This window comes from Microcebus murinus, chromosome 15, assembly GCF_040939455.1.
Source record: "Microcebus murinus isolate Inina chromosome 15, M.murinus_Inina_mat1.0, whole genome shotgun sequence".
Taxonomy (NCBI): Eukaryota; Metazoa; Chordata; class Mammalia; order Primates; family Cheirogaleidae; genus Microcebus; species Microcebus murinus.
In genome coordinates this window covers 5,077,864-5,092,319 of record NC_134118.1, presented here as the reverse complement: position 1 = coordinate 5,092,319, position 14,456 = coordinate 5,077,864, and the positions used below count along the sequence as shown (strand labels likewise).

Here is a 14,456-nt window from a genome sequence, read left to right as displayed (position 1 = left end):
CTTCCTATGCCTTCCAATTTTGGCAATTAAAATAATCAGAAATAGGTTGTCATTAGTTTTTTTTCTTGGAAAAAGTCTGACATTTCAGTCACAGATTAGTTATCAATGACAGATGGCTTTCCAGCTTTGTCTTAGTTTTACAATTTTAACTACTTACCTTGCAAATTACCTAACTCCATTTCTTCCAAATCTTGTAGTAAAACTGACGCTCCATGAAGAAGTATCACCAAAATTCTGCTGTTTTGCATCCTCCCTGTGCAGAACTGGGGCTGTGTATTCTCCAGTTTGAGAAGCATGTTGTAATGCAGTTAATCAGAAAAACCAAATGGAGAAATGACTTATCACTGTAACCCCCAAAAGCAACAAATTATTAAAAGCAGTTCCGGGCCAGGCACAGTGGCTCATGTCTGTAATTACAGCACTTTGGGAGGCCAAAGCAGAAGGATCACTTGAAGCCAGAAGCTCAAGACCAGCCTGTGCAACACAGCGAGACCCCAGTCTACAAAAAAATTTAAAACTTATCCAGCTGTGTTGGCATGAGCCTAGAGTCCCAGTTAAACAGGAGGCTGAGGCAGGAGGATCGCTGGAACTCAGGAATTTGAGGCTGCTATTAGCTATGATCAAGCCCAGCCGAAGGGTGAAACCCTGTCTCTAAAAAATAAATTAATTTTTAAAAATGCAAAAGTATTAATAGTTCTGAAGGAGTATTTAAAAAGAGATATTAAAAGTGGTTTCATCTGATTTCTCATGAGAGGGTTTAAGAAAAAAAAGGAAAAAAGTGGTTTCAAAGGAATCCCATGATAGGGCAGAAATGCACAAATTGTGTACTACCTTCCCTCATAGACTTAACATTTTTGGGAAGGACCAACGTGAACTTTTGGTTCTGTTAGCCCACGTTAATTAACCATGGCCACGAGGTCCCCAAGAAGATAACCAAGTCCCGTGAACCAGACTACCTGAGGAGTCGGAAAAGCAGCTTAGGCGTTTACTTAACTGTGCAGCTGCATTTCCCACTGCACAATGCAGGAACTGGGCCTTTCCACCGAGGTGTTTTCTGCTTTTGCAAGAGTGGCAGAAAGCAGTCCCTTGGAGCGGCCTGAGGCATGGGCCGCCGGCCAGATCGCAGGTCCGAGGGGCGCTGTGTGGCGAGCTGCAAGTCGGGGGTCCCACGCAGGATCTACGGCAGCTCCGAGGGTTGGAGGGGATGGAGGAAAAGTGGCTGTGAAAGGCCAGTGCCAGGTTCCCAGGAACTGGCTATTTCCATTTAAGGCAGTGACTTTACGGTTGCAGACACCCCTCAGCGCGCTTCTGCATAGTTTCCTAGGAAGTAAAAACACTCCAGAAACCGAGCACCACTACCCGGGCGCACCGGGAGGATCAGGCGGCCAAGTGCGCGGTAGACCGCACTGCGCATGCCCGCGGGAGGGAGGAGGCGGGGCGCGGCGGAGGAAAGGGGCGGGGCGCGCGCGGCTCACAGGGGCCCGGGTGCCAGGAATCAGGAAAGCATGGCCACGCTTCGCCGGCTTCGAGAGACGCCACGGCACTTACTGGTTTGCGAGAAATCCAACTTTGGACACGACAAGTCGCGCCACCGGCATCTCGTGGAGACGCATTATCACAATTACAGGGTGAGTCCGGCCATACGGGCCTTCCGGGCCGCGCTCGGTGACTGGTGGCGGGACCGCCTGCGGCACGCAGAGGGACAGGGCTCTCGCCGGGCATGCTGGGAGCTGTAGTCTAGTAGCCTCCCCGAGCCGTGGCTTGCGGGGCTTCAGGACTACAACTCCCAGGATGCCCTGGGCGCGGGGCGGGCGCAGCCCTGGAGGGAGCAGCTTTCCAAAACGCCCTGGACTGCGTATTCCTGTCTAGTCGCCACCCCACGGGGAGTGCCTGGGAGGGATGTGAGGGGCGGGACCTGGACCCGGGAGTTAGGAGGGCGTGACCGCTGCGGCGTGCATCCTCCGGCGGCCACGTGCACCTCGTTTTTGCCCAAAACCTAGACGGGTCTCGCGCCTCGTCTCCACCACCGGCTCCCTCCCCAGCTTGATTGCCTCTCCCACCTGGACACCTGTGGATCTTTCCTGGCGCAGGAAGCTGCCTGCTTTTCTAAACTGATTATGGAAACTGCTTTTACATCTGAGAAACTTCATAAAAACAAACTTAAGGCCGGACACCGTAATCCTAGCACGTTGGGAGGCCCAGGCTGGACGATGGTTGGAGTTGGAGTTGGAGACCAGCCTGAGCAAGAGGGAGACCCTGTCTCTGCCAAAACCAGAAAAATTAGTTTGTCGTCGCAGGCGCGGGTAGTCCCAGCTACTAGAGAAGCTCAGGCAGGAGGAACGCTTGATCCCAGGAGTTTGAGGTTGTCGTGAACACTCTAGTCCAGGCAACAAAGCAAGACCCTGTCTCAAAAAACAAAACAAACTTAAGATGACAGGTTAAGCATTCTACACTTTAAATTGATTGGCCTAATAACTCAGGCCTAACTCGGCAGTGTCTCAGAGACGTAAGTGGTGCCCTTATCCATCAGGAATGGACTGGTGTTCGAGCTTTGGGAGTGCATCTTCCACGACATGCAGCACTTGGGCAACATTTGAAGCCTGTCTGGTTTTGACATCTCTGTTTTGGATGAAAGCTGATCACAGACAGCAGTCAGAGATAAATGTCTTTACTGTCTCGAAAATGGAAACATCCAGGAGCACCTTTGCTTACATATATACGCCTAACAATCATATCCGTAAATTTCTTTTGCCTTTATTCCAGGGTAGTACCAGGGTAAACAAATCAAGGGATATTCAATTATACTATATTTTCTTGAAAATAGAGGAACAGGCCATAAAATAGACAGTATTGCTAATTTGCAAAAGATAAAATGCAAGACGTTTCCTTTACAGTTTTTCTGCTCAGTCTCTTTCCTGTACTGTACGTTCAAATGCAGGGATGAAAAACTTGAATTGTCAAATTTCTCTTTGCCTGAGATTGGTAAATTAACCTAAGAGTTTTGTTGCCTATCTTTATATGTTCCAGTAAGACCTGTGGAGAAATAGTTAGCAATTTTCATGATCGTACTTCATTCTTAAAAACCTGGGTGTTAATCTTCATGAAAGTCAGACCTTGTTTGTGTGACATGTTCCAATAGGTTTCATTTCTCATTCCTGAATGTGGGATACTATCAAAAGAACTGAAAAACCTGGTCATGGAAATTGGACCCTATTACTTTGTGAAGAATTTACCTCTTCATGAATTAATTTCACAGGAATTCATCAACATCTTTGTAAAGAAAGGTAAGAAAAACTGAAACATCTGTGAACAAAGGCAAGGTGAGGAAAGGTAGGGAGACCACATCACAATACTAAGATTCTTCTCTTGTTTTGAATAGGGCCTGTGGGGATGTCCGTGTGGTCAAGTGCACACATGCATCCCTCTGCCTGTCCCTCAGTGTCCGCATCCTACTCTTTAGTGGTGGTTTCTGATTATACTTGTCCACAATTGTTGGATGGGGATGTTGTATTAATAACATGAGTGTATATCATCTTAAAACAAGGATTAATGGAGAAGAAAGTCTTGTGATCTGTGTTCAGATGCACTGTTGGGTGTGTGGCTCTCAGCAGTCCCCACAGCGGCTGTCTCAGAAGGTTGCAACCACAGCTGCTGTTCACAGAGCCAGGTGTTCATTGGGGTTCGATGTCTTCCAAGATTCTGTGGCACTCATCCTCTTCTGCTCACCCCATTCCCAGCCACATCTGCTGAGTTGACTGGTTGGTTCTACTTGTTTCCTGGGAGCCATTTGTTTGAAACTATATTTCAGAGTGTCTTTAGCAATTCCACCCTCACTGTGTAAGTCTGTGCAGTGGCCTCACACTTAGATTGTGGTAGTTCATCCCCTCCAGTGGAGCTGTGAAGAATTCTGGTCATTTGTAGCACCTCTCATTCTGAAGCCTGATGCTACTCAGTTAATAACATGAACACTTGCTATAGTGGGCATTTTAAAATATTTTACCGAATTTAACCCTGGCAGCAACTCTGTAAAGCAAGCCTGTGCTCTCCATTTAACAGTTGAGGAAACTGAGGCTCAGAGAGGTGGAGAAGCTTTTGAATCTTAACCTGGAACTCTGCCTCTAAGGTGTATACACTTCCTTAGTATCTACTTTGTGCCTCTCTGCCGGCATCCCCAAGGGTACATGTTTCATTCAGAGTCCACTTTCTGCTAGATGATAGTAAATTTGCACAAATTGCCCTTTTGCCAAGGGTCTCCTTGGCAGGGGAGGGAACTAGCTGGAGCTTGGCCTTCTGTGTGCTCCAGCTTACTCTTGGCAGGTGTTAGGCTTATTGGGTGAGCTGGAGCAGTGGTAGATCCTGACTGTTAATTACCTGGAAGATTTGTTATCATGTGAAAATAGTCCACTAACATTTTGCAGGTATGATTTCTTCTTTGTTTTAATTTCTCTTCTGGACTTTTTCTACAGGTTCTTGCTGTGCACTAACATACAATACAAATATTGATGAAGATAATACTGTTGCCCTGCTACCAAATGGTAAACACTCATATTTTTATTTCTTAAAGGTTTATTTATTTTTTTGAGACAGAGTCTCACTCTGTTGCCCGGGCTAGAGTGCCGTGGCATCAGCTTCGCTCACAGCAACCTCAAACTCCTGGGCTCAAACGGTCCTCCTGCCTCAGCCTCCCGAGTAGCTGGGACTACAGGCATGCTAGGATTACAGGTGTGAGTGACTGCGCCCAGCCCATTTTTTTCTTCCTTTAACTATAAAAGAGATCTATACTGAAAAAAAGTCAAATCATACAGATCAATAGAGAGTAAAGCAAAGGTCTCCCCTTTTACTCCCTTCTCTCCAAACACACTCTCCTTAGAAGAAACTGTTGTTAACGGTTTAATGTTTATTCTTCCACATGTTTCCTACAAATTTATAAATTCAAAAATTGTTCTGTTTTTGCATAAATTACAATATACTACACTGTTTCTCAATGTGCCTTTATTCCCAAGCTTCTCATCGTAGACATCTTTCCGTATTAGTTCATGTAGTTCTAACTTAATGTTTTTAATGTCTTGAAGACAGTCAAAAGAATGAACATACCATGATTTATTTTGTCTGTAATAGAAATTTAGATTATTTATGGTTCTACTATTATAAATAATATTGTTGTATATATAAATAATATCCTTATTAACATAATAAAATTATATGTATAAATGATATTCTTGTATTATAAATAAGATGCTTGTATGCAGTTTATTACACTGATATCTAACTGTTCAATTTGGCTTGCTTTCTTTTAGTCAGAGAGCATAAGTCATATTTTTAGTATCTCTTTGATGGGAATTATTTAATTTATAGGGAAATTAATTTTATCACTGGATAAAGACACTTATGAAGAAAGTGGACTTCAAGGTCATCCATCTAAGTATTCTGGCAGAAAAATTATGAAATTTAGTAAGTACTATGTGTGTTCCACCAGTTTTCAACAAGTCTGTAATCTTCCTGTAGCAATTTCAATGTAAATGGCATGAATTGTCTCTGAGCTCTTTGTTCAGAAAAATATGGCTTTTTTTATTTGTAAAGCTTCTGACTCAAGGAGCTTTATAGAGGATAAGATGATGCCAGTAAATTTATTTCTCTTCATCAGCAGATTGCAATTTATAAAGATCATAGAATTGGACTGGTCTGTTAGATATATGTTTTGGGTCAAAAATTCAAAGTAATAAATCCAAGATAGGGGTCTATAATTTGTTCTTAATAAAGAATTTCCTTTGATTTCCCCATGTCTTTATGATTACTGGTAGAAATTCACCCATGAGTGAAGAGATGTTCTGTTGACAGTGTCTGGCTTGAACATCAATCGTTAAAGCTGCCAAATCCATAAGTAGATTAAATTTGACCTCCCAAGGTCCTCTGCCCTTGGCCTTTCACCTAGGAAATATATGAATTTAAAATGTCTCTTGTTAATACCTCTCAATGCTAGAAATGCCCACTAAAGGGCATTTTTGATTTGGTAAACCAAAGGGAGTGCAGGAAGAATAAAATTATTTTACTATCCATGAAATTTCTGAAAATCCCATTTTAAAAAAAAATAACATTTTCTCCACAGTGCAAGCCATATATATAAAAATTAAATACATATTCCTGTTTTCATTTTTAAAGTTGTTTCCATTGATTTGATGGATTTATCATTTAACCTGGATTCTAAGAAGTATAAAAGAATATCTTGGTCCTTCAAAGAAAAGAAGCCATTGAAATTTGATTTTCTTTTGGCTTGGCATCATACAGGTATGAAGAATAAATTATGTAATGATACAGTGATTTTGAAATCTAATTGTTAATTTAACAGGAGTATTGAATGGTGATTTATCCTGAGGGTCATGGGATATTGTATACATTTGTATATAATTATTATTATTAAGGAAGCTGCTCCAACTGTTTTGATGTCTCTGAAAAGCATAGTTCAGGATTATCTAGGCATGAAGGCCATCTGCCTCAGTCTCCATGGATTGTATGTAGATCCAGAGATTTTGAGAGTGGCTTCAGACCAGCTCACTTTTATCTGTTTCTCCCATTTTATCCAGCATACCTCAAATAGCCTTGGCTACAATATATTAAAATAGTACCAATTATACTTACATATACAGTCTGCTTATTCATTATCACAGGGTAGTAACTAAAGCATACTGTTAAATGTCAGGTTAAATTTATTGTAACTTTTAATTCATTAGAACACTAAATTTAGTTCAAAGTTTGATGTTCGCCAAACATAGTAATCTGCCTACAACTGCCATGTGTGTTGCTCCTTTTAGAAGTATATCTTCGGCCCATCACGAGATTGTATGAATCAAATCATCAGGAATTACGATAGTATAGTACTCTCCTCTGAAGGGTAGAGAAGCACAGTGGTCCATTTAGAAATATGCCCATTTGTCTGCTCCTTATGGAAAGTTTCTGGTCACTGGGTGCTCCAGGTTGCTTCCACGAGTCCTAGGTCTGGACTTTGGCACCTCTCCTTCTATGTATGGTAAATAAGAAGACTGACCTATTGAAGTTTCAGTCACATGAAGTCTTCTATGAGGACCATCCACTGGGTTCTGGATAGCTCTCTGTTCCTGCGGTCCCTAATTAAGGGTTTGTCAGGAACTTTGAAAGGTCTGAGATATTCCCCTACTTGCAGGCTAACAAGGTGGCCTACCACAATGTCGTGGATGCTGACAGAAGACATGTGACTTCTGAGTCAGAGATAAAGGACTTAATTCTTCACAGCAATAGCAGTAGTCAGAGTATATTAGGGTTCTCCTGAGAGACAGGACCAATAAGAGAGATGAATGGAGGGGTGGGTGGGAGGGGATTTATTGGGGGATTGGATTATGCAATTATGGAGGCTGAGAAGTTCCACGATAGGCCGTCTGCAAGCTTGAGACCCAAGGATGCCAGTAGCGTGGCTCAGTCCAAGTCTGAAGGGCTGAGAATCAGGAGAGAAGGTAGTGTAACTCTCGGTCTGAGTCCAAAGGCCTGGGAACCCCGGGGACCACTGGTGCATTTCCTGGAGTGCAGAGGCAAGAACCTGGAGTTCTGATGTCCAAGGGCAGGAGAAGAAGGGTGTCCCAACTCCAGGAGAGAGTGAATTTGTCTTTCCTCTGCCTTTTTGTTCTATCTGGCCCCCCAGCCAACTGAATGGTGCCCACCCACATTGAGGGCAGATCTTCCCCACTCAGTCCACAGACTCATGCCAATTTCCTCCAGAAACACCCTCACAGACACACCCAGAAATATTGCTTTACCAGCCATTATTAAGGGATACAAGCATACTATGTATCCCTTAATCCAGTCCACTTGATACTTAACCATCACAAAGAGTATCAGCATTTGTACCGGTTCACCAAGTCTCATTTCCCATGGAGTGACACAAAGTGATGATGAAAACTGGGGCCAGGTGATGCTGGCACATGCAGTGGGTTACTTACAGAAGAGGAACCTGAGCTTAAGGAACTAGAATCTTTCAAAATGGGTGGTAAACCTGCTGATCTCTACCCCAGAGAGAGGAAGGGAGATGTTATTTCCATCATACTGGACAGTAGGCAGGCTGTCCCTTTGTCCTGGAGTAGGGCACTAACTTATCTTCCAAGGCTGTTGTCTATACAAACATCCCTGAAAAGATACACTGGGTTTTACTAGATTTTCAAAGGCAAACTTGAATGAGATTCTGTCATATCATCATTCAGTTCCTCTTCTGTTTCCTTTAATAGAGATTATGCAAAGTGCTCCTTTCTCTGTAGAGTTCTTTAATGTTATTCATATATCAGGAATGTTTTTGGTTTTATGCATTAAGTTGAAATTTTCTTATTAAAGCAAATGATGAAACTAGTATGGATCTGATCTGAAAGTATAGTACTTTTCCAGGAAAAGTGTGAAAGAAGATGAGTTCTTACAGAACTTGGGCAAGGAGCTGAAAACAGCTTTAAATGGTTTCAGTTTGAATACAGTTTTGTACTGCCTGCAGCTCACTTAATCCTGTCTGCTTCCACATGGGAATGGGGTAGGTTCGGGATTCACTGAACTTGTTTATGACATTCAAATGGCTTTATATGGTGTGTTTTAAGGTGTAGAAGAATCAGTGATGATGTCATACTTTTCCAATTACCACATTCAAGAGCATCAGCCAGAAGTATCACTGAGCACGGTGAGAGATCTCCAGTGCCCGGTGCTGCAGAGCGGTGAGCTTGGGGGAGCGCCAGAGGTGTCCTGCGGCGCGCTGGAGCTCTTCGACTGGCTCGGTGCCGTCTTCACTAACACCAGCTTGTGCGTATCTCAGCTCCCTGGATCTTGCAGGGCTCTCGTTTGCTGCTCGGCTTTAATACTAGTTTAGTATTTGGAAGTGATCATGTGATGGATATAAATGTGTTTTTTTTTTCTTTTGTGACAGAAATAATGAGCCTAACAATTTCATATCAACCTATTGCTGTCCTCAGCCAAGCACAGTGGTGGCCAAAGCTTATTTGTGCACAATCACTGGTTTCATACTTCCGGAGAAGATACACCTCCTCCTGGAACAGCTCTGGTGAGAACCCTTCTTGCCTTGTACATCTTGCTTGTCAGTGCCACTGTGACGTGCTGGGGAAGTGCTGCTATTCTACATTGCAGGGTCCCCTTTTTTCGCTTGGGCTCCAAGTGTGCTAACTTTGCCTTCTTAAACGGCCTATCTATCCTCACTGATAGGAAAATTCTATTGCCAAGTACTTGTCCTTATGAAAAGAAAACAGCAGAGCTTAAATGTGCTTCTTGAAAATAAACTGCTCATTCCCTCTTCTGCTCCCCAGGGCCATTTTGTGCAATTGAAGCTATAATATCACTTAAAAACACAGCAGTACTGTCTGGAACAAATTATGATCTGTTTTAAGTATTAAAGTTCTACAAAATATTTCATTTTGAAATAGGTGGGGGTGGGGGTAAGTTGACTATCTTTGAATCCAAATCTTATCTAAGATATTTTCCAGCTCTAAAATTCTGTGAATCACTGGGCATTAATAATATGCCAAGAATTACATAGAATAGTATAGATTTTTTCATTTGGGGAGGTACTATATAAATAAAATATATTATTTAATACTTTGTGTCTAATGTAAAGAAACTCAAATCCTATATCGAAAAGACTATAAGTTGAGCATAATCCTATTTAGTAAGCATGTCTTCTTAATCTTCCTTCCTGAAAAGTAAGATTTAAGTCTTAAAGGTTTTCCTTTTTAAGCCCAACATCCTTTTTCACATTTATTAGTTTAGTACTTTGATTTTCCTCAGTAAGACGGCTGGATTTCAACAGTCAGGTGAATCATCCTGCAGCATTTTGGTTTACTGAGACTCTGAGAATGGCACTCATAAAAAGAGGGAAACTGTTCTTATACACTTTGTGGGTTTTTTTGCTTTGGGTTCTTTTAATCTTAAATGACCTTCCAGAATAAGGGTGGGAACAGCTGAAGTTTGTTTTGTGTGTTGTATATTAAACTTTTATAAAATTTCCAACATGGCATCAGGAATTTAATCTGCATTTCCTAATTGTTATCAATTAAAGCTAAGATCTAAGCTTCAGTAGAACATCAGAAATACCACTTATTCTGAATAATTTTTTTTTAAATGTAGACATTCCTAACTCTGCCTGTTTGTTAAAAATTGTCTTGTTTTTCAGTCACTACTTTGATGAACCGAAGTTAGCCCCATGGGTTACGTTGTCAGTTCAAGGCTTCGCAGACAGCCCTGTTTCATGGAGAGAAAATGAACATGGTTTTCGAAAAGGAGGGGAACATTTATACAACTTTGTGATTTTTAATAACCAGGACTATTGGCTTCATATGGCTGTTGGGGCAAATGATGACTGTCCACCATAAAAAATACAAAATTTAAAATCATTTTTGTTTACGTTTATGCTGGTTTTCAGATTTCTTGATGGTAAAAGACTCTGTGTCCACTCAGGCTTGTGTGATAATGACGTTTCTCAGATAGCATCTGCTAGCATTCTGCTCTGGACTTGGGGTCTGTCTGTCACAGCAGCTGAGCCTGTGTTGTCCAGTGAATAGCTTGTAGTTGATTTCTGTCTGTCAGTGTCTCACGGGGTGTAGGTTACTACATGGTAGAGTAGGTCTGAAGAGCCAGGACCGGGGTGTTAAGAGCATTGGATGAGATGTGTGCTGTTACTCATTACAGCTTTTTCAGATAATAGGAAGAAATCTTTATATCATCTTTACCAGGACCAGTCTCTGTCGTGCTATTCATGTATTACCCCATTAAATTTAATCCACCTTATTTGAGTACAAAACATACCTTATATTGTGTTTGGTGACTCTGACATCTTAAGTTTCACAGCTCGAGGTGGGGGACGAGAAGGGCAGACCCAGCTCAAGGCCTGCCTAAGGTCAGAGGCTAACAGGAGACCTCGTGGTGTGGGGCTCTGAAAGGATAGACTAGTGTAAGGGTGAACTGTGAATAAGCCTGCTCGCTTCACCTATCCTTCCCAACCCCCGTAGCCCAGAACACAAGGAAGATTGCCTGTCCTGACTGAAAGCATCTCCCTTGAGAGAGGGCGCGAGTGAGTGTGTGTGTGCGTATAGAATCATAGGCATCCCTTGAGGTGGTTTGTTTATGCAACCTAGGTAGTCTTAAAGAGTCTCAGTCAGAAAACTTAAAGTGATAATAAGTTTTCAGGGCCTTCCAGGTAATGGGCAAATCAAAACAGATTGTCTTTGGAAGAATTCAAGAGATAGTTTTAAGGAATATAAGTTCATAGTCAAAAATCACAAACATAAAATAGGCCAGAGCCAGGAGGAACAATGGGCAGAAGCAGGCCTAGAAAGATTTAAGATGTTAGAGTGCCAGGCACAATATGAGATATGTTTTATACTTAAATAAGGGGGATCAAATAGGATGAGTATAAAAATATCCAGGTAGAATGGGGAAAGTGCCAAATAGAAATCCAGGGATGAAAAATATCATAATTAAAATTGAAAGTTCACTGGATTGGTTTAACAGCAGACTAGTCTCCAGTGAAAATAGAATAATAGATATGAGTAAATAAAGATGTTTTCAAACTTAGAAAAGCCAAGACTATCACCCACAGGCCTGCACTACAAGAAAAGTTTAAAGATGTCCTTCAGGCAAAAGGAAAATACCTACCCAATGGAATGGGCACTGGGAAATAGTAACACGGGTAAATATATGATTTATTTTGTAAATCTCTCTAAAAGATAGTTTAAACAAAAGTTATAAAGTAGTGTGGGATTTGTAAGATATGTAAAAGTAAAATGGATGATCATAATAGCTTAAAGACTAGGAGGAGGGAAGCATACTATTGTAAGGTTCTTATACTATATGCAAAGTGATATATTAGCACTTGAAGGTAGACTGTGGTAAGTTAAAAATGTGTACCATAGGCCGGGCAGGGTGGCTCACGCCTGTAATCCTAGCACTCTGGGAGGCCGTGGCAGGTGGATTGCTCGAGGTCAGGAGTTCGAAACCAGCCTGAGCAAGAGTGAGACCCCATCTCTACTATAAAGAGAAAGAAATTAATTGGCCAACTAATATATATAGAAAAAATTAGCTGGGCATGGTGGCGCATGCCTGTGGTCTCAGCCACTCAGGAGGCTGAGGCAGTAGGATTGTTTGAGCCTAGGAGTTTGAGGTTGCTGTGAGCTAGGCTGACGCCATGGCACTCACTCTAGCCTGGGCAACAAAGCGAGACTCTGTCTCCAAAAAAAAAAAATGTGTACCATAAACCCTAAAACAACCACTAAAATGACAAACCAAAAAATCATAGCTATCAAACTAACAAAAGATAACAATAGAATTATAGAAACACTGGATTAATCCAGAAGACAGAAAAAGTGGTAAAAGGGAATAAAGAACAGATGGGATGAGTAGAAAACAAATAGCAAGGTAAGAGACTCAACCATATCAGTAATCACATTAAACATAAATACTTTAAACCTCCCAGTTAAAAGGCAGAGATTGTCAGCTTAGATTGAAAAAACAAGACCCAACTATATTCTGCCTACAAGAATATACTTTAAATATAAAGATACAAGTAGGTTAAAAGGATGAGAAAAAGATGTACCATGCTGATACTAGCTAAATGAAAGTTGAAGTGAAGTCACTATATTAATATCAAAATAGATTTCAGAGCAAAGAATATAAACCAGAGACTAAAGAAGATTATTTCATACTGATAACACGGTCAACTAATGAAGAAAACAGCCTCAAAGTTTGGCATCTAATAACAAAGCTTCAAGACACATGAAGCAAAACCTAATAGAACTGTAAGGAGAAATAGGCAAATCCACAATGATCAGATTTAATACCCCTCTCTCAATAGTTGATAGAACAGGTAGGCAGAAAATCAACAAGAATATAGTAGAGACTTATCAACCAACCTGACCTAGTTGATACAGAACATTCCACCCTACAACAGCAGAATACAAATTGTTCTCAAGTACACACATGGAACATTTATAGAGATAGACCACATGATAGTCCATTAAAAATGTCTCAAATTCAAAAATATTTGTCATACAAGTGTGTTCTTTGGCCACAGTGGAATTAGAAATCAATTACATGTCCTTGAAAATACCCTAAGTTTTAGGAAACTAAACTCAATTATTAATAATCCCTAAGTCAAAATAAGCCTAGGGAAATTAGTAAAGTGAATAAAATTTTTTAATATATATATATATATATATATATACATATATATATATATATAATTGGTGAGTTTCCACTAAAGTAGTACTTAAGAGGGAAACTTGTAGCATTATATATCTATATTAGGAAAAAGAAAGGTCTCAAATCAGGGACCTTAATTTCCTCTTTAAGAATTTAGGAAAAGAAAAAATAAAATCCAAAGTAAGCAGAAGAAAAGGAATAATAAAGATCAAAGTGGGACTCAATGAAATAAAAAATAGAGAAAAATCGATGAATGCAAAGATTATTCTTTGGGGGTAAAAAAAATTGATAAATCTCCAGTCCAGATATATCAGGGGCAAAAAGAGACAAGACAGAAATTACCAGTATAAGGAATGAAACAGGTGACATCACTAAAGATGCTACAGATACAAATAACTCTTTCAAAAAATTGAAGAGGAAAAAATACTTTCAAACTCATTCTATGAGACCAGAATTACCCTAGTACCAAAATTGTCCTGGTACCCCGGCCAGACAATGTTAGAAGAAAAAACTATAAAAAACTACAGTCACATGATTCAAACTGATAAGATGATGCTCTCTGAGGTACAACACTTAATAGCGTGTTATAGTTCTGATGGTAGTTGTAAAAAACTGCATACCAATATTTCTCATGAATATAGGGTAAAAATTCTAAGCGAAAGTTTAGCAAATTAAATTTTACAATATAAGAAATAGTGTGTCATGATCAAGTGAGATTTATCCAAGGAATGCAGGGTTGATTTAACATTTAAGAATTAATGTAATTCACCATATAAACAAACTAAAAATAATTGTATAATTATCTCAATACAGAAAAAGCATTTGACAAAATCCAACATTCGTTTCTGGTAATCAGGCAAACTAGGAATAAAGGGAACTTCCTCACTCTAATAAAGGGCTTCTACAAAATCCTGCAGCTAACATAATTATAAAAGGCTAAATATTTTCCCCCTAACATCAGGAACAAATCAAGGATGTCTGCTCTTACCACCTCTGTTCAACATTGTACTGAAGGTTCTGGACTGTGCAGTAGGGCAAGAAATAGAAATAAAGGATGTCCAGGTCGGAAAGAAAGAAGAAGTAAAACTCTATTCACAGAAGACATTGTCTATGTAGGAAATTCAGTGGTCTACAAACTAGCTACTGGAACAATAGTGTAAGTGAGTTTACAGGATATCAAGGTTACAGGATATGAAGCAACGTACAAAAATCAATTTTATTTCTATATGCTGTTAATAGCAGTGAACAAT

General features: G+C 40.4%; 1 protein-coding gene and 1 non-coding gene across 2 annotated transcripts; both read left to right on the top strand.

The window, feature by feature from the left end:
* The first annotated feature begins 1,447 nt into the window (after window positions 1–1,447).
* Window positions 1,448–10,403, top strand: RPP40 (ribonuclease P/MRP subunit p40). Its single transcript, XM_012768389.2, has 8 exons — window positions 1,448–1,628; window positions 3,140–3,284; window positions 4,467–4,535; window positions 5,356–5,451; window positions 6,160–6,285; window positions 8,604–8,802; window positions 8,927–9,061; window positions 10,184–10,403. The coding sequence occupies exons 1-8, from the start codon at window positions 1,506–1,508 to the stop codon at window positions 10,380–10,382; spliced, it is 1,092 nt and encodes a 363-aa protein (XP_012623843.2). The 5' UTR covers window positions 1,448–1,505; the 3' UTR covers window positions 10,383–10,403.
* A 3,329-nt stretch (window positions 10,404–13,732) lies between these two features.
* Window positions 13,733–13,807, top strand: LOC142876801 (small nucleolar RNA SNORD28). The gene has a single exon (XR_012923618.1). It is a non-coding gene; the product is annotated as a small nucleolar RNA SNORD28 (small nucleolar RNA).
* The last annotated feature ends 649 nt before the right edge of the window (window positions 13,808–14,456 follow it).